Genomic DNA, 20,024 nt, shown 5'->3' with positions numbered 1-20,024 from the left:
AATTTGATTTATTGTCCAGTGATTCTCAACTAATACTGCGCTAGTTAGTGTAACATGTGTCCAGCAGGTGGCGTCAAACATCAAGTTTCATGTTGAGCCTTCTCCGGGTGGAGGGCGTTCCTGACCGGAAATGGGTCAACGTCTAAGCAGTCTCATTCAAGTCAATGGGAAGATGCCTGTTTTCCTTCGTCTTCGACGGAGTCCGTATTCACTTTCCCTGTTATTCTGACATCAAGTATGATAAATACACACTGTCCTCGGTCATATTTGTTGTTGTCAATTTATAAAATCACACGCAAAGCTGTTAAAAAAAACCAGTTGGTCTAAAGGCGCTGAGACGCTACAACGGCTAACAAAACACCGTCGCTCAAATGTGACGTAATCTAGCAGTTCTCTACGACAAAATAATAATTAAAAAAAAAGCTAAATAACTGACTCGTTAAGTGAAATGTGTGAGTTGTGAACAGTAAACTCGGGGTAAATTAAAAAAAAAACCTAAATAACTGACTCGTTAAGTGAAATGTGTGAGTTGTGAACAGTAAACTCGGGGTAAATTTAAAAAAAAGCTAAATAACTGACTCGTTAAGTGAAATGTGTGAGTTGTGAACAGTAAACTCGGGGTAAATTTAAAAAAAAGCTAAATAACTGACTCGTTAAGTGAAATGTGTGAGTTGTGAACAGTAAACTCGGGGTAAATTTAAAAAAAAGCTAAATAACTGACTCGTTAAGTGAAATGTGTGAGTTGTGAACAGTAAACTCGGGGTAAATTTAAAAAAAAAGCTAAATAACTGACTCGTTAAGTGAAATGTGTGAGTTGTGAACAGTAAACTCGGGGTAAATTTAAAAAAAAGCTAAATAACTGACTCGTTAAGTGAAATGTGTGAGTTGTGAACAGTAAACTCGGGGTAAATTTAAAAAAAAGCTAAATAACTGACTCGTTAAGTGAAATGTGTGAGTTGTGAACAGTAAACTCGGGGTAAATTAAAAAAAAAAGCTAAATAACTGACTCGTTAAGTGAAATGTGTGAGTTGTGAACAGTAAACTCGGGGTAAATTAAAAAAAAAGCTAAATAACTGACTCGTTAAGTGAAATGTGTGAGTTGTGAACAGTAAACTCGGGGTAAATTAAAAAAAAAAGCTAAATAACTGACTCGTTAAGTGAAATGTGTGAGTTGTGAACAGTAAACTCGGGGTAAATTAAAAAAAAAAGCTAAATAACTGACTCGTTAAGTGAAATGTGTGAGTTGTGAACAGTAAACTCGGGGTAAATTTAAAAAAAAGCTAAATAACTGACTCGTTAAGTGAAATGTGTGAGTTGTGAACAGTAAACTCGGGGTAAATTTAAAAAAAAGCTAAATAACTGACTCGTTAAGTGAAATGTGCGAGTTGTGAACAGTAAACTCGGGGTAAATTAAAAAAAAAGCTAAATAACTGACTCGCTAAGTGAAATGTGTGAGTTGTGAACAGTAAACTCGGGGTAAATTTAAAAAAAAGCTAAATAACTGACTCGTTAAGTGAAATGTGTGAGTTGTGAACAGTAAACTCGGGGTAAATTAAAAAAAAAGCTAAATAACTGACTCGTTAAGTGAAATGTGCGAGTTGTGAACAGTAAACTCGGGGTAAATTAAAAAAAAAGCTAAATAACTGACTCGCTAAGTGAAATGTGTGAGTTGTGAACAGTAAACTCGGGGTAAATTTAAAAAAAAGCTAAATAACTGACTCGTTAAGTGAAATGTGTGAGTTGTGAACAGTAAACTCGGGGTAAATTTAAAAAAAAGCTAAATAACTGACTCGTTAAGTGAAATGTGTGAGTTGTGAACAGTAAACTCGGGGTAAATTAAAAAAAAAGCTAAATAACTGACTCGTTAAGTGAAATGTGTGAGTTGTGAACAGTAAACTCGGGGTAAATTAAAAAAAAAGCTAAATAACTGACTCGTTAAGTGAAATGTGTGAGTTGTGAACAGTAAACTCGGGGTAAATTTAAAAAAAAAGCTAAATAACTGACTCGTTAAGTGAAATGTGTGAGTTGTGAACAGTAAACTCGGGGTAAATTTAAAAAAAAGCTAAATAACTGACTCGTTAAGTGAAATGTGTGAGTTGTGAACAGTAAACTCGGGGTAAATTTAAAAAAAAGCTAAATAACTGACTCGTTAAGTGAAATGTGTGAGTTGTGAACAGTAAACTCGGGGTAAATTAAAAAAAAAAGCTAAATAACTGACTCGTTAAGTGAAATGTGTGAGTTGTGAACAGTAAACTCGGGGTAAATTAAAAAAAAAGCTAAATAACTGACTCGTTAAGTGAAATGTGTGAGTTGTGAACAGTAAACTCGGGGTAAATTAAAAAAAAAAGCTAAATAACTGACTCGTTAAGTGAAATGTGTGAGTTGTGAACAGTAAACTCGGGGTAAATTAAAAAAAAAAGCTAAATAACTGACTCGTTAAGTGAAATGTGTGAGTTGTGAACAGTAAACTCGGGGTAAATTTAAAAAAAAGCTAAATAACTGACTCGTTAAGTGAAATGTGTGAGTTGTGAACAGTAAACTCGGGGTAAATTTAAAAAAAAGCTAAATAACTGACTCGTTAAGTGAAATGTGTGAGTTGTGAACAGTAAACTCGGGGTAAATTTAAAAAAAAGCTAAATAACTGACTCGTTAAGTGAAATGTGCGAGTTGTGAACAGTAAACTCGGGGTAAATTTAAAAAAAAGCTAAATAACTGACTCGTTAAGTGAAATGTGTGAGTTGTGAACAGTAAACTCGGGGTAAATTAAAAAAAAAGCTAAATAACTGACTCGTTAAGTGAAATGTGCGAGTTGTGAACAGTAAACTCGGGGTAAATTAAAAAAAAAGCTAAATAACTGACTCGCTAAGTGAAATGTGTGAGTTGTGAACAGTAAACTCGGGGTAAATTTAAAAAAAAGCTAAATAACTGACTCGTTAAGTGAAATGTGTGAGTTGTGAACAGTAAACTCGGGGTAAATTAAAAAAAAAGCTAAATAACTGACTCGTTAAGTGAAATGTGTGAGTTGTGAACAGTAAACTCGGGGTAAATTAAAAAAAAAGCTAAATAACTGACTCGCTAAGTGAAATGTGTGAGTTGTGAACAGTAAACTCGGGGTAAATTAAAAAAAAAGCTAAATAACTGACTCGTTAAGTGAAATGTGTGAGTTGTGAACAGTAAACTCGGGGTAAATTTAAAAAAAAGCTAAATAACTGACTCGTTAAGTGAAATGTGTGAGTTGTGAACAGTAAACTCGGGGTAAATTAAAAAAAAAGCTAAATAACTGACTCGTTAAGTGAAATGTGTGAGTTGTGAACAGTAAACTCGGGGTAAATTTAAAAAAAAGCTAAATAACTGACTCGTTAAGTGAAATGTGCGAGTTGTGAACAGTAAACTCGGGGTAAATTTAAAAAAAAAGCTAAATAACTGACTCGTTAAGTGAAATGTGTGAGTTGTGAACAGTAAACTCGGGGTAAATTTAAAAAAAAGCTAAATAACTGACTCGTTAAGTGAAATGTGTGAGTTGTGAACAGTAAACTCGGGGTAAATTAAAAAAAAAAGCTAAATAACTGACTCGTTAAGTGAAATGTGTGAGTTGTGAACAGTAAACTCGGGGTAAATTAAAAAAAAAGCTAAATAACTGACTCGTTAAGTGAAATGTGTGAGTTGTGAACAGTAAACTCGGGGTAAATTAAAAAAAAAAGCTAAATAACTGACTCGTTAAGTGAAATGTGTGAGTTGTGAACAGTAAACTCGGGGTAAATTAAAAAAAAAAGCTAAATAACTGACTCGTTAAGTGAAATGTGTGAGTTGTGAACAGTAAACTCGGGGTAAATTTAAAAAAAAGCTAAATAACTGACTCGTTAAGTGAAATGTGTGAGTTGTGAACAGTAAACTCGGGGTAAATTTAAAAAAAAGCTAAATAACTGACTCGTTAAGTGAAATGTGTGAGTTGTGAACAGTAAACTCGGGGTAAATTTAAAAAAAAGCTAAATAACTGACTCGTTAAGTGAAATGTGTGAGTTGTGAACAGTAAACTCGGGGTAAATTTTAAAAAAAGCTAAATAACTGACTCGTTAAGTGAAATGTGCGAGTTGTGAACAGTAAACTCGGGGTAAATTAAAAAAAAAGCTAAATAACTGACTCGTTAAGTGAAATGTGTGAGTTGTGAACAGTAAACTCGGGGTAAATTAAAAAAAAAGCTAAATAACTGACTCGTTAAGTGAAATGTGTGAGTTGTGAACAGTAAACTCGGGGTAAATTTAAAAAAAAGCTAAATAACTGACTCGCTAAGTGAAATGTGTGAGTTGTGAACAGTAAACTCGGGGTAAATTTAAAAAAAAGCTAAATAACTGACTCGTTAAGTGAAATGTGTGAGTTGTGAACAGTAAACTCGGGGTAAATTTAAAAAAAAGCTAAATAACTGACTCGTTAAGTGAAATGTGTGAGTTGTGAACAGTAAACTCGGGGTAAATTTAAAAAAAAGCTAAATAACTGACTCGTTAAGTGAAATGTGTGAGTTGTGAACAGTAAACTCGGGGTAAATTTAAAAAAAAGCTAAATAACTGACTCGTTAAGTGAAATGTGTGAGTTGTGAACAGTAAACTCGGGGTAAATTTAAAAAAAAGCTAAATAACTGACTCGTTAAGTGAAATGTGTGAGTTGTGAACAGTAAACTCGGGGTAAATTTAAAAAAAAGCTAAATAACTGACTCGTTAAGTGAAATGTGCGAGTTGTGAACAGTAAACTCGGGGTAAATTAAAAAAAAAGCTAAATAACTGACTCGTTAAGTGAAATGTGTGAGTTGTGAACAGTAAACTCGGGGTAAATTAAAAAAAAAGCTAAATAACTGACTCGTTAAGTGAAATGTGTGAGTTGTGAACAGTAAACTCGGGGTAAATTTAAAAAAAAGCTAAATAACTGACTCGCTAAGTGAAATGTGTGAGTTGTGAACAGTAAACTCGGGGTAAATTTAAAAAAAAGCTAAATAACTGACTCGTTAAGTGAAATGTGTGAGTTGTGAACAGTAAACTCGGGGTAAATTTAAAAAAAAGCTAAATAACTGACTCGTTAAGTGAAATGTGTGAGTTGTGAACAGTAAACTCGGGGTAAATTTAAAAAAAAGCTAAATAACTGACTCGTTAAGTGAAATGTGTGAGTTGTGAACAGTAAACTCGGGGTAAATTTAAAAAAAAGCTAAATAACTGACTCGTTAAGTGAAATGTGTGAGTTGTGAACAGTAAACTCGGGGTAATTAAAAAAAAGAGAAAATCGTGCGCAAACCGCAACATCATAACAATGCGACATCCTCTGGTCATTAGCGGTTTGTTAGCATGATTCTAGTCCGTTTTTTTTTATGCTCGTGTAGTTGTTTGACAGCAGGGACAAGCAAATATTTCCGTAACAACATATCCTTGTAGTACGGTTTATAAAGACAGCCACTTAACAGGCGGAATGCAAGGAGTAGCAGAGTAGCTGTTCATCACCGACTGCAGCGTTACGACGCTCTTACCCTGGTTTTCCGGTTGTGCCGCGCCTGCGCAGTGTGCCACTGACAGTCTGTACCGGGAGCCTGTCCGGTCCTCTGGAGTGATGAAAGGTTCGACTCCCTTGTCGGATTCGGCTCTTGGCGAGTCATTCAGTGAAAAGAGTCCGTCGAGACATTCCGACTCTTCGGGTTGTTGTTGTTTTTTTGTTGTTGATGCAGTAGGTATAACGCACGGTGAAATATGCACGAGAATTAGATTGAAATTGTTGATTTAGTTGGAAAAAAAAATGCAAATTTCGAATCACAAAAGAAATTGACTTCGGTCGAAATGATTTATTGTGGTGGAAAGGGAAACTATGACTTCAGCCACATTCAATATACATTATGACAATAGGCTTGATTTGAATTGAGCCCAGAGTAACTATTTTCAGTTTGCGAGTCAAGGATCCACTGTTCTGCCGGAGTGACTCCGGACGCCGAGTCATTTCACAAGGTTCGATCGCTACGAACGAATCGTTCGCGGGTCTTGCGTCACTGGTGCGGAGCGCACTGACGGAGAAGCGCTTTTGTTGTCAACGGGGCTGAAAGGTGACTGAGGCTGGATCCCAAATTCCACGAACGACAAAATAATGCCTGGAGGATTTCGAACGCTGTCCCTGCACGGCTAGCGGATACAAGCAGCCCACAGACGGTAATGCACGAATAGATTTTATTTTCATTGTTTTGAATATTTCACTCTGCATCTCACCCGCTTGTTTATTATGATGAGAATAAACCAGCGCAAGTCAGTGTTGATAGCGTTACTGTGATTAGACTAATGAGCTACAGGGAAAATTATATTCCGGTTTCTTTATTGAAACCAATGGCATCTGATCTGGGTTCCGTCGGTCAGTCATTTCTAATTAAGATGACCGATTATTTTTTCCCTTTCGACAAAACGCGGCTGTATCAGCCTCCCGTCAGCCATCATCCTTTGCTCTGTCTCATGGAATGCAGGCCAGGTTGGGAAGGAGTGTAAAGTGATAAAATGATGAGCCTGTGTAATATCCACATTCAATACCATCAGATTCGTAGTCCAGGGGCGCAGCAGCTGTGATCCAAAACAAAGTGGCGCCTTCTGTTTGTGTCTACACGTGTTTATGCATAATGTACTGTGTGTATACATTGGTCATGTATGTTGTTTTGCATGCGGTGCTTGCAAAAACGCACATAGCCAACATGCATTCAGTACTTTTGCCCACGTCTTTGTGCATAATGCACTGTAATGCATGCAGTCTGTTTTGTATCTGAGTGCATCTGAATGAGTGCATGTATAATAATCTACCATTCGCCAGGGAAGAGAAGCTGTCCATGTGTCTGTCCAGTCAAATAGTAAGTCATTCCACCGTGGGCTCTCTCTATTCTCTCATAGCCACCGCCCTTCAAACTGGGATTTTGGCCAGAACACCCTCATGCTCTCTGTGATTTAGTGCACTGACCACATGCAGCCACTGCAATATGGTTCAGATGATGGGTCATATTTAAGTTTCAGAACCGCGCTGGAAGCTCCAGCGCAACGTTTTGTTTTTTCTGCTCAGCAGTAAATTAGAGGCCTGGACCACCCTAAATCATGAGAGGATCCATACAAATGGCTCAGTTTTCCAAACTTACCGCCAAGTATTATTAATGTTCCTTTCTTTATTATTATTTTACTGGTTATAACTATGCACTTTTGTATAATTTGTAAGCCAAATTGCTCTATTTATTTTTTGCAATGTACAGCACTCCATAAACATTTTTTAGAAAACTAGAATATAAATAGCTCCAAGAAGAATATTATGATAATCATGGAAACTAACTAACTACCCAATTGGTTATTGTTATTCTGACAACACAACGCAATTACAAGGACAACAGGACTCCATTCGGCTCTGAGGTTCGGGTGACCTCCACCTCTCTTATGCGCCCAGACTCATGACTGCATGGCTGGTACTCAAGACATCAGCACCTCCCACTGCACTTTGTCTGTGTCACTGACCCAGACAGGGACCATGTCCTCTGACTTGTAAATTATAGATTATTTAGCCTGGTTAAACCACATTCTGACACACCGCCTTGGAAAACCTTATCATATGTACTGTACTCTGTGGTACATTGCGCCTGGTTGTGGTTGTTGCTTTGGGATCCGGTAGCAATGTGAAGGCAACATCACCATCACAGCATTGGTCCCCACTAAACAGCGAGGATGTTGAGACCTATCATAGTCCAAACAATTTCAATGTTCGAGGGACAACGGCACAAACAAAATTGTATTTGCTTAAGATGATTGAAACATACAATTATTGATGTGTGCCACATTTAACATATAGTGAGAATACACAGTGAAACTCTCAGCCCGGTTGGTCTATTGGCTCCAGTATTTCTCTGGACACTGACTACAGTATTATCCGTGAACAAAGAAGCCCCGTTTGTCGCACGAAAGGGTGTCAGATAAAGAACGCGCTCGAACCTGAATTCACAATGGGATCGCTTTTAAAAGACGCAGCGTCCTCAAAGAAGCAAACGATTGGTTCGAATCGGGCCAAGTTTGTTTTGGTCAGAGTGTGATAGACAAGTGCTCCGTCTAGTGGTCGGAATGGACAACTTGCATCTTCAAAACAAATGTGACGTTTTAAGCAGCCGCTCTATCCGCTATCTGGTGTGAAGTGGCTTCACACACTGTCTCCCAGGCTGCTGCACGGCATTAGCGCCACCATCGGTTCTTTGTTCTGTTGTCCTCCTGCTTCCAGGTTGGGAATAACAGACTTTCATTGCATAATCCTGCTTTAGGGATTGTCCTAATCCAGATGGTTAATGTGTCCTGTGGTGCATCCAGATTACAACTGTGGGACCCGGCATTTGTGAAGAACCCTGTAGAGAATGTGGATTATCCAGCATTAATATCCCTGTCGCTTTGTTTGGAGAGCAATTTAGCCACGAGCATCCCACTTGAAAATGGTGTCCATTGTTTAGACAAGACAGGAATAAAGACCGGATGAACATATTATAAAGTGAAGAATGAAATAGTTACAGACCGTGCCAAATAGTGGTGGCAATGTTTGCAGCCATTATATAAGCTTTGGTGAACTGGGATTGTGTCCAGTACCGCAGATCCACATAGGACACTATCTCCTTGCACTGCAGAGCAAGGCAGCAGTCAAGGCCGATGGTTCCCAGGGCACTTATATTTCCAATATGAGACTGACAGATGAATACGCCACGGCCTTCTCATATTGCCCCATTTCTCTGCTGGACAAACCACTCCGCTGTGCTGCCCACTCCTACTCCAAAGCCCTTTGGAAGCTCTGTGTGTGTTTTCACAATCAGCACGCCTACACAGAGCATATTATCAGCACATGCAGGTTCAGGTGCTCCCATCAGTCATATTTTTGGCTTCTGTCAAACATGTACTTCAATGCCGGGACATTGCTTCGGATGGCATGCGTTTAAAAGGTCACCAGGTCAGTCCCTGTTGCTTTTGCACCCACGGGGGACTGCGTGGTGTCCGTTGGAATAGCAGGATATCTTGTGTTTGTGAGCACTGGTTGAGAAATGTAGAGAAAGAATCACATGGCTTATGAGGGACAATGGCGGTAGAGCGGATCCATACCGATGCAAAACCAACATCCTCACTCTGCGACGCCCTCTGCAGCCTGGGAATACCAGCACTGCATGACCCCAGATGGCTACCTGATCAGTTCCGTCCCTACAGTATGATCTACGCCGTGGATCGATAACGTGATTGCATAACAGCAACAGTGTGTTTGAAGTACAAAGTTGCCAGCTCGGTCTGTTTGTTTGGAAGCCAAAAGTCTCCCACACACACACACACACACACACACACACACACTCCGTTCTGTTCTTTTGGTTATTCTGTTATTCCATTGAGTCAGTCGCTTGCTTTTTCCTTTCTTCCTACATAATTCCACAGAGTTTCAACGCACTCTTCTCCCCTCAGATATTGTCATGAAGAAAGACATTGAGACGCTGATAGCGGAGGAGCGTGCCGACATCCTCTTGAAGTATGCCAAGGTGAGCCTCCAGCGTCCCTGTGTCCTTCAACTGTCAAGATATTAAATTGTGAGAATGCGGCGACGGGCCACCTGCTTGCCTCGAAAACGCCCCCCCGCACGCGGCTGAACCCTGCGTTCAAACACTGTGGTTGGATGCAGCTCCGTGCGTGGTCAACTGAGTTGTGCGTTCCCCATCTGCCCGTGTAGGAATTCACACTCGGTGGGGCTCACCGTCCAAAAAAACAGGTCACGGCCCCTCTAGAAAGGACGCGCCGGGAGGACAATGCGCGAATTTCAAACGTGTGTTTCCCTCGGTTTGTGTGTGTGTGTGTGTGTGTGGACTGCAGTGCAAACCGCCGGGTGTGTATGAATGTGTATAATGCCATAATGAAGCTAATTAATAACATCCTGGATGGCTGTGGTTTGGAGTGTGGCGGGGGAATAAGATCGCACCGTGCTCTGAGAGGCTCCTGGTGTCCAGCGGGGCAGCGGTCGGCATGGTGTTGTTTTTTTTTTGGTGGGGGGGTGGGTACGAGCGTTGGCCTTCACAGTTTGCTCAGTCGGCTGGATGTGCTGATGCAAGACGGGGAGGAGGGAGTGAGGGGCAGAGGAAGCGGAGAGGTTGACATCCACAGGGTTAAATTTAGCCACGGCCCTGAAGCGGACGGGGCAGCAGAGTGTCGGCTGTGACACAGTCAGTGGCGATTGATTTGACACCGTCCTCTGGGGACAGACGGGAACCTCAGTCAGCGTGACTTCCCTGTCTGGCTGTGGAGTCCCAGAGCCCTGCCCCACCCCCACCCCCGGGTGGGGGTGTCAAGTGGGGGTGTCCGAGTCAAGTGGTACATGTGCTTATCAAGTCGGGACTTTGCACTGTTACTGGGAATACCTGGGGGGGGCTTATGTGATGGGGTCAAAGGTCATAAGAGTGAAAGTCTGGCAGCACCCCAGTAGTGTTTCAGCAGGTAGCAGGCAGGTCCTGTGGAGGTTTGGGAGTTGTTGACATATTTATCGAGTTCCAGAATCGTATCGAGAGTCTTCTCATCGGTATCGGATGGGTATCGAACCGTGACCCCTTGCATTGAAATCAGATGGAATCCTGAGGTGTTGCCCAACGGCAGCCAGAGAGGGCCGGGCTGCTTCGAGCACACGTCGGTTTCTAAGTCCCTGCGGTAACAGTCTCACCTCTCTCAGTTTATTTCCGACATCTCTGCTCTCCCTCTCTCTCACACCATTTCCCTTCCGCGCCTCGAAATAACTTCAGTGGAGAGATTATTTTTAGTCCCTCTCGAGGTGACATCATTGCCAGCGCCTCTGGGGAAGCGGGGGGTCTTAGAGTGAGTACTGGACCAGGTTGAAAACAATCTAGTCTCCACCACGTGCGCGTACCATGCCTCCCAGAGTCCACTCTGCCCAAATTGTTGCCTCAACATTTCAGAAGGGACTTTCCACGGCAGCCTTGCTATTAACAGTTGTTCTGCTGGTCAATGCAGATTATGAATGAAATGCTTGATTGACACTGCAGAAACATCCTGATTGGAAGTGCTATCAGAAACGTGATGTCATTGGCGTGCATACGCATCCCCATGAGTTTGAATAAGGAGCCCTCAGCCGATGAGGGACCTCGCTGGCGGCTTTGTGTGCTTCTGTGTGATGCGTCTGTAGGGTTTGGAGTCTGTGTGGGTGTTCATAACTGTGTGTGTGCGTGTCTGTGTGCGTGCGTGTGTCCAGGGCCGACAAGGGGGCGTGGAAATCGACCCCTGGGAAGATGCTGACTACAACATCTACAGAGTCACCGACCGCTACGGTTTCATGCAGTAAGACCAGGGCGTTGTCCATCCAAACGCCAAACGGAGCAGAGCAGATCAATTCAGCTCAGTTCCAAATTCCAATTAATTACGTTCCGTTGGGGTTACATTGCACTCCATTTCCATTCAACTAGGTTCCACCCCCGTTCCACTCAATTCCATTTCCATTCAATTCCACTCCATTCAGTCCTTGTTCTGAGCTGGTGTGGCACCGTCACAAATATAACTCAGACACATGGAATCATTTCTGGACGTCAGCTCATAGCGAATGTTGTTCGCTATGGTGGAATATGGAATATTGGAATATGATTGTGTTTTTCTGCTTTTTAATAGTGAGAACGAGCTGCCGGCACCGAGTGCATATGAAGAGAAGGTACGTCTGACCCTGGTTTATACTGTGTGTGTGTGTGTGTGTGTGTGTGTGTGTGTGTGTGTGTGTGTGTGTGTGTGTGTGTGTGTGTGTCTCTCTCTCTCTATAAGGGGGTCATGGGAGTTCGGTGGGGGTGGTCAAATTGTCTGCGTTTCCATTCCCGCACCAACGCCCGGTCTCCCGTCTGGAAAAATATGTCAACCCAACAAACGAGGGAGCACAAACATTCACCCATTGGCCAGATAAAGCCGATAAAACAAGGAAACTTGATTCGTCTGCTTTGCTTCGCATCCACTGACGCTGGACGTGTTTATCTTCATCCAGTTGGATTTTGGGCTACGCCATCGTTTACACTATCATTTCATTCAGGTTTTCCTAAAGGTTTTCACAGTTGTTCTGCCAACGGGGCTGGATGGAACGTGAAGCCTGTCCAACGTGTCACTTTTACTTTCTCTCTGAAGAGGAAAAAAAAACCAGAGGGTCGGTCGCGTCAATTTATTGCGCGCGGGGGGGGGGGGGGGGGGGGTCCAACATCCACGGAGATGTTGGATATTTCAGTTGGAACGGAGACTTAATCTATTAGTAGCATACTAAATAATAAATATACAAAAGCATGTGCAGTAGACTGTGAAACAATGTGATTGCTGTATAGTGTGACGCGGTGTACAAGACGCGTTACCTGCTTCTGTGCCCTTTGCAGCGGAAGCAGCAGGAGATCGAGAGAGTGGAGAAATGGCTGAAGATGGTGAAGAAATGGGACAAATACAGAAACGGCGACAGGGTGAGTCGGTCTCACACACACACACACACACACACACACACACACACACACACACTATGAATGCATACAGTATGCAGGCAAAACGTCACTGCATCGCCTACTTTTCACTTCCCTGGCAGATGTTGAAGCGTGTGTACAAGGGCATTCCTCTGCAGCTGAGGGGTCAGGCCTGGGCCCTGATGTTGGATGTCGAGAAGATTAAGAAAGAGAATGAAGGCAAATACGAGGTAAATATTGAATGTGTCTTTGAGTTTATCGTTGCAATAATCAAGTTTGCAAAATTAAAAGTAATGCCAATAAAAATAAGCAAATTTGACACAATATCAATATACATGTATGTATCATAATATCTACCAAATGAATTCAAATCCCCCATTCAAATCACCCAACTGTGTCACATTAAACATTGAAAAATAATGTTTTTGGAATATTTTAGAATATTTTAGGTCTTCGCTTCTCATCATTGTTTATTTAGACAAGGACATTGTGTATCACGATACGAGGATTGCTTATTTCATGACGATATGATATTTAATACGGAAAATGGTCAAATAAATGAATTGCCCAGCTCTGCCTTGCACTTCCTGGGGTCTGGTACGACTCACAGGCTGGACTAATGTGCACACACACACACACACACACACACACACACACACACACACACATACACACTTGTATTCCATATCCATGCACTGAATCATAAACATACGTGTAAACACTGGACATTTGAAGGCACTTTAGAGTTTATAGGGGTCCGAACGCTCATCTCTGGATTAGCAGTCTCACCCGCTCTGCAATGGACAGCAGCTTTTTTATTTTTCCCCAAAAGTGAAGCCGATTAATTCAGCGGGAGAACACAGGCAGATGGAGACGTAATGGAGCTCCCAGAGCTCATGAAAACATCCAGCGCTAATAATCAACACATGTTCAAAACGGGAGCGATAAGCGCCTATTTTCCTTTCGCTGCTGAATGTTTTTTGTTTCGCGTGCGCACGAAGAGAAATCAGCTCAAATGACCTCCCCAAGCCCCCAAACAGTGTGCCCGGATAGCAGAAGCTGTGTCGTCCGTGGTTTTCCGGTCTGGTCCCGGGGGCCGGCGGGGAGGTCCCTCGCTGTAAACGTTCGAGTCTCAGCAGCGGAGAAAAAGACTGAATATTGCATTAATGTCTCCATGACAGATAATGAAGGAGCAAGCCGCGCTGTTCTCGTCTGAGATCAAGCAGATCGACTTGGACATCAACAGGACCTTTCGAAACCACATCATGTTCATGGACCGTTTGGGAGTCAAGTTAGTTTCCCCCGCTCGTTCACTTGTTCGGCTGCGTCGTGCAGCTGCAGCCAATGTGCTTCTCATTAGAGGCTTTTTTTTTTTTCCTCTCTCTCTCTCTCTCTCTTTTTTCTCTTTTAAACATTTTATTGACTTTGAAAACCGGCGATGTCGCGAGAGCAGAGTCTAATTAAACATAAAGGGTTTCTGGTCGGTGTTTATGTTGATGCTGGTGAGGTCAAATCAGTGCAAAGCATCAAGCTCTTTGCTTCATGTGGCTCATGAAAGGAGCTGAATGAGATGCTCATGAGAGTTTATTGTCAATGACATACGAACACTAGCAACGCTCCGGGTACGGCGCAGGATCACGTGTCGTCGATTAAATCAAGTTTGGAAACGATACAGGCGACGTAAACACGTTGGAGTTATATAATGTCACGGCCTCGTTTTGAAGCCCGGCTCCACTTAAAAAAATAAAAAAAAAATAAAAAAAAAAATAAAAAAAACTGCCTCGTGAGGATTCTCGGGGGTTTGTGCTGCAGATCACCAGTGCAAACTGTTCCACGACGACCGCTGCAGAGAATCTGATTCCGCAGCCTCCCTGTGAACTCTGTCAGCCAGCGAGCGAGCGAGCGAGCGAGCGGGCGAGAGACAGCGAGAGAGTGAAAGAAAGAAAGAGAGAAAGAAAGAAAGAGAGAAAGAAAGAGAGGGAGAGAGGGAGAGAGCATGATCCAGGCTGTTTTCCCTCTGCACTGGGCTGCGTGGAACCCGAGCCAGCAGCGCTGTGATGTCACCGGCGGCCTAATAGACCGCAGGCCTGCGGGGGAGGGGGGGGGGATGGAAACTCGCCGCTCAAAAAGAAGCTCTTCAATATTTAACGCAGGGCGGCCGCCCCGCCAGTGAAAAAAAGATGAAGCAGCTTTTACGGCTGGAGAGAGCGGCTTCTTCGCTGCAGGGTCCTGCCCAGCGACGGGCGACGCGGTTGAGGGGGTTTTGTTCCAGCGGGGAAGCGAAACACTGGGATATTGTGCTTTGTGCGGAGGGTGGAGCGGGTTCGAAATGACACTAATAGCTCCTCTTCCTCCTCCTCCTCTGCAGGCAGCAGTCTCTGTTCAATGTTCTGTCCGCCTACTCCGTCTACAACACGGTGAGCAGAGCCTCCGCCTCCTCCCCCCGCAGCACCCAGGTCCACTGAACCTCCCGCCGGAGCTGCTTGGGACGGAACGTTTAATCCACAAATTGATCAACCGGAGAGTGATAATCAATATTATTCATAGAGCACTTTGACGATACAAGTTTTCCCCAACGTGCTCCACAGGGGGGCAGGAATAAAAAGAAAGAAAAAAAAAGAAAGAGGGCCGGGATGAAAGAAACAAATTCAAAAGTTGATGTAAAATTAAAAGAAAGATCACAGCTTGTTTCAAAATTTACGAATTGAAAGAAAGAAAAATATTACATTTTAGTATCGAAATAAAATGTCAGTATTATATCTCAGTAGTTGAATAAAATCACATTTCAGTGATTGAATAATTGATTAAGTCAGGGTGAAAATAAATCTCATTCAAGTTTGAGAGTCCACTGTATCATTGAAAAAATGATCCACAAATAAATCAGTTGACAAAAAATAATCATAGTAGCTGCGTTTACAAAGCAATCCCATAATGCCTGACTTGGCGTGTTTGCCGCTGTTCCCCAGGAGGTGAGCTACTGCCAGGGCATGAGTCAGATTGCCGCCCTGCTGCTCATGTACATGAACGAGGAGGACGCCTTCTGGGCGCTGTCCCAGCTCCTGACCAACCACAAGCACGGCATGCACGGTGAGCTGGACACACACACGCACACACGCACACACACACACACACACACACGCACACACTCTTCCTCTCACACTCACACACGTGCTGTGTGGGATTGAAAGTGACGCTCCACTTCTCTCCCTCTAAAGGGTTTTTCGTGCCCGGGTTCCCCAAACTGCAGCGGTTCCAGGGACACCACGATCAGATTATTTCCAAACTCGTCCCCAAACTGAAGAAACATCTGGTGAGATCTCTGCTTAGTGGATTATGCAACACACACACACACACACACACACACACACAGTTGCATAACATAAAATCAGGACATGGCTGCAACACTGTGGAACAAAAAACTTGATATATGATAACTAATGTGATTTAGTCTTTTTTGCTTCTTTCTTTCTTTTGTATGTCCCTCCCCAGGACAGAGAGCAGATGTCTGCTGGGATTTACAGTACAAAATGGTTCCTGCAGTGTTTCATTGACCGGGTAGGAAAACTACTACTGGTCGGTCTCTCTCTCTCTCTCTCTCTCTCTCTCTCTCTCTCTCTCTCTCTCTCTCTCTCTCTCTCTCTCTCTCTCTCTCTCTCTCTCTCTCTCTCTCTCTCTCTCTCTCTCTCTCTCTCTCTCTTTCTCTTTCTCCCATCCCATCCCATCCCATCCCATCCTGTTTCTGGCCTTCGTTCCCCAAATCCAGATGGTCTCACAATCCCAGCGTTACCTTTAACATGAGCCCTGGCCCGCGTTCACAGCGGAGCGGAGGGCCGGCGGTGTGGCGGCGCTGCTACGGGGCGGCCGCATTAGAGTGCGGTGCATTAGAGCGCGGCACCGGGAGTTGTCGGGGCTGAAGCAGCAGCAGTCTCCTCCCCGTGCCCGACCACAGCCCCGCGGTGGCCGGTGGTCTGGCAGGGACGCGCCGCTGTCAGCACTTTTCTGTCCCGCTTAGTCCCACCACCGGGATGGGTCCGTGCGTTTCTGTGGTCTGGTCCAGCCCCAGACAAACCCCCTGACTCCAGCTAGACACAGCACAAGCAGAGTGTCAGATATACTGCGTGGTGGAGACCGCAGGCGCGCGGGGGGGGTGCGAGTGAGGCGCGGCCGAACAGAGGGGGCGGAGTAGAGGCGGAGTAGAGCGGGGAGGGGGTTCTGTTGTGACGGGATTCGTGTCCGTGTTTCCGTAGACCCCGTTCACCTTGACCCTCCGCCTGTGGGACATCTTCATCCTGGAGGGGGAGCGGCTTCTCACCGCCATGTCCTACACCATCCTGAAAATACACAGAAGTAAGGAACGAGCAGAGTAAAGAGATAAACAAATGTCATCTTCTCTGCCATTTGTCTTGCCGCAGTGCGAGTTAAACTTCATTTTTTGCGCTGATGTGTGGCTGTACCTGTGTGTGTGTGTGTGTGTGTGTGTGTGTGTGTGTGTGTGTGTGTGTGTGTGTGTGTGTGTGTGTGTGTGTTTTTGAACAGAGCGTCTCCTCAAGATGTCTCTGGAGGAGCTGAGGGAGTTCCTGCAGGAGAGGATCGCGCAGAGCTTCCTCTACAGCGATGACACGATCGTGGAGCAGCTGCAGGCCTCCATGACGGAGCTGCGCAGGATGAAGCTGGACCTCCCCCCGCCAGGTGCTGGAGGCTTTGACTCGCCCTCGTGTCAAGAGCAGATCGGATGTTGTAACATGATGCTTCACCTTCCTCCTCTCGCCGCTACAGTGACGTCCTGCGTGCAGAATAACACAAAGAATTAATGTTTTTTGGGTTTTTTTTACCTATTTTCAGGGAAACCAGAAGAACTGCCACACAAGCCCTTGGGCCAGGAGCTGCCGGTGCTGCTGAGTCCGGTCCACCCCACCAGGGTGAAGCCGTCCTCAGCCAGCGGTTTACCCGGAGCGGGGCTCAGCCTCCACATCATCTCCCACCAGCCCGACAGCATCTCCCCGGACCAGAGCCCCTCCAAGGACCCCAGGGACCTGGAAGCTCTGAATGAGGAGGACGCCCCCCTGCCCTCCCCGGACCCCGTCATCATCCACACCCAAGCCCCGCTCACTCCGGACGGCTCCCCGCTCACAGGGCCTCCCCCTTACCAACCGCCAGGGAGCCGAGAAGCCCCCGTGGGGGAAGTTAACTCCGCAACACACTGTCCAGACCGCAAAGCGCGGGCGGACGAGGCCGAACCCGGTCAGGGGATCACGGAAGGAGTCCCGGCGGCCCCCGTGGCGACCGGCCCCGCCCAGCCCCCGAGCGAGATTCAGAGGACTCATTCGGTCCCCCTAGTTCAGGGGCCGTCGCAGGCGTCCAGACTCCCTCAGTCTGAGAGCCTGTCCGTGGCAGAACGGGCCGAGGACAGTTATCTGGTCCAGCTGTTGGAGGACACCTCTGCGCTGCCCACCAACAGGGGTAAAGAAGGGGACACGGGTGGAGGAGCGGAGCAGACATAGGAGGAGCAGGACCAGCTGACCAGACACTGCCACCCGACGCTGAAATCAGAACGTATAGGACGCTGATGGTGCTTTTCCACCTCCGTGTCATGCCACAACCCACGGCTTTGTTTTGCCCTTTCCATTGCCCACTATGCCGCGCCCCAAGTACCCCTGCTGATTTCACCTCCTGGGCAAGTCCAGCCAAGTGTACTAACAGGGCCACATGGGCGGAGCTAAGCAATATTTGCAGGCCATTGTTCGGTTAATCCCGATCGCCACCCCTACTCCGTCGACTTCTTTCTGGCAGCCATCTTCTTCCCTTGCTCTTCCGCTCTCTTTTTGCATTGCTCAAAATGACAGACATTGACGCAAAGCCGAATGCCGACGGAGAGGCCTCCCAGACGCTTCAGATAACTCCACCCAGACGCTTCAGATAACTCCACCCAGACGCTTCAGATAACTCCTCCCGGACGCTTGAGATAACTCCACCCAGACGCTTCAGATAACTCCACCCAGACACTTCAGATAACTCCTCCCAGACGCTTCAGATAACTCCACCCAGACGCTTCAGATAACTCCTCCCAGACGCTTCAGATAACTCCTCCCAGACGCTTCAGATAACTCCACCCAGACGCTTCAGATAACTCCTCCCAGACGCTTCAGATAACTCCACCCAGACGCTTCAGATAACTCCTCCTTGCTGCCTTGTGCAGTGGAGAGGCGTCATGAAGCAATTAGGGTCAGACCCTCCAGCGTCCCAGATTTCACCCAGTTGGAATGACCGTGGCCGTCGTGATCAAGTTGTATGTAAGACGAGAGGCTCAGAGAGGCCGTGATGTCATGGCCGTTCCTGATGATGTATTTAGGTTTTTTTGTTTTTTTGTTTTTTTTTGGGCTAGTTTTGTAATGTTTTGTCGAAGAGCAAATTGTTTGCTCACGTCAGCCTTTGTAAAATCTTTGCTAGAAGAGTCATAGTTTTATTTTTTGTACCTAATAAGATGCCTTATTTAGATATCTAGATCCGCTTTGTGTCTGGTTCTGGCGTTCTTGAACACTGCACGGAAACAGAGGAATTAAGCTGATTTGTAAAAAAAAAAAAAAAATTAAGAAAATCACAACATTCAGCTCAAACTATAGAATTAAATGTAAAGCCTCTGACACATTGCAGATGAGCTGGCTCACTGTTTGATTGTGCACATTGAAACATGCATCAGAAAAGGGGTTGGCTCATTTTATCAGTCAGGTTTTCTTATTCAATAATTTATTGTTATCTCTTAATAATGTTGTGCTTCAGGTCATTGAGAATTACAGCTTTTAAAGGTTCAGCTTTTCAGTTACTGGAATATGTGTATCACACTTTCTGTTGAATGGAGAACAATACCTTGTTACGCTCGATTTCATTCAGGTTCGGCAGATTTATGAGCCCTTTGGTGTACATGTACGGGCTTCTTTCAACGCTGTGTTTAGAAACGTAAGGTACTTTATTGGCTGTAGGTGAGTTTGCACCCTCCTTAATTTAGGAAAACCTTTATTAGACTACAAGTCAATGACTCTAGAGATGGTGATTTACTGACATCTAGTGGTTGCTTTAGGTTCAGCATGTCTTTTTTCGTGTGGTAGCCCAAGAAAGTAGAATTGTTGATTATTTAAATTTCAAATTGAAAAGCTAATTAAAATATTAACTTCAGGAAATGTCAAATATTCTGGTATTGTTGGTCGTTGCCCCCCCCCCCCATTTTTATTCATGAATCAAGAGGCTGTGATCGCAGCATTTCCAATCACTGCTGTTTTTCCTCCTGCAGACGGTGACATAACGGAGGAGGTCATGTCTGTGTGTTTGACTTAAAATGTGTTGTACATTGATGAACGCTGCAGAACTGAAGCAGTTTGGAGTTCAGATGATGAATGAACTCTGGCTTTTTATATGATAATACAAATTCTAACCTCCTTTATTCTGTGTCTTTCGTTTGTCTGCACAGGGACCAGAACCCCTCATTCCCTGATTGATTCATTCAAACATTTGCATCTCAATGTGGCAGCTTGAGCAGCCTGTAAAACCTCATCAGGTG

General features: G+C 44.5%; 1 protein-coding gene across 3 annotated transcripts; it reads left to right on the top strand.

Moving 5' to 3' along the window:
- The first annotated feature begins 6,071 nt into the window (after positions 1-6,071).
- LOC307228287 (USP6 N-terminal-like protein) lies at positions 6,072-19,894 on the top strand. 3 transcript variants are annotated; one of them, XM_079997922.1, is made up of 14 exons: positions 6,072-6,176; positions 9,462-9,535; positions 11,248-11,333; positions 11,658-11,697; positions 12,395-12,475; positions 12,595-12,702; positions 13,654-13,763; positions 14,841-14,889; positions 15,439-15,559; positions 15,688-15,782; positions 15,962-16,027; positions 16,720-16,819; positions 17,009-17,161; positions 17,315-19,894. In XM_079997922.1, exons 2-14 carry the CDS (start codon positions 9,470-9,472, stop codon positions 17,971-17,973), a joined length of 1,734 nt encoding a protein of 577 aa, XP_079854048.1. In that variant the 5' UTR covers positions 6,072-6,176; positions 9,462-9,469; the 3' UTR covers positions 17,974-19,894. The 3 variants fall into 3 exon arrangements, with proteins under 3 accessions (XP_079854048.1, XP_079854049.1, XP_079854050.1); XM_079997923.1 differs by lacking the exon at positions 6,072-6,176 and having other exon boundaries at positions 9,432-9,535; XM_079997924.1 differs by lacking the exons at positions 6,072-6,176; positions 9,462-9,535; positions 11,248-11,333; positions 11,658-11,697 and adding an exon at positions 12,113-12,174.
- Positions 19,895-20,024: the final 130 nt, after the last annotated feature.

Source organism: Zeus faber (assembly GCF_960531495.2).
Source record: "Zeus faber genome assembly, chromosome: 3".
Taxonomy (NCBI): Eukaryota; Metazoa; Chordata; class Actinopteri; order Zeiformes; family Zeidae; genus Zeus; species Zeus faber.
This window is presented reverse-complemented; position numbering and strand designations above follow the sequence as displayed.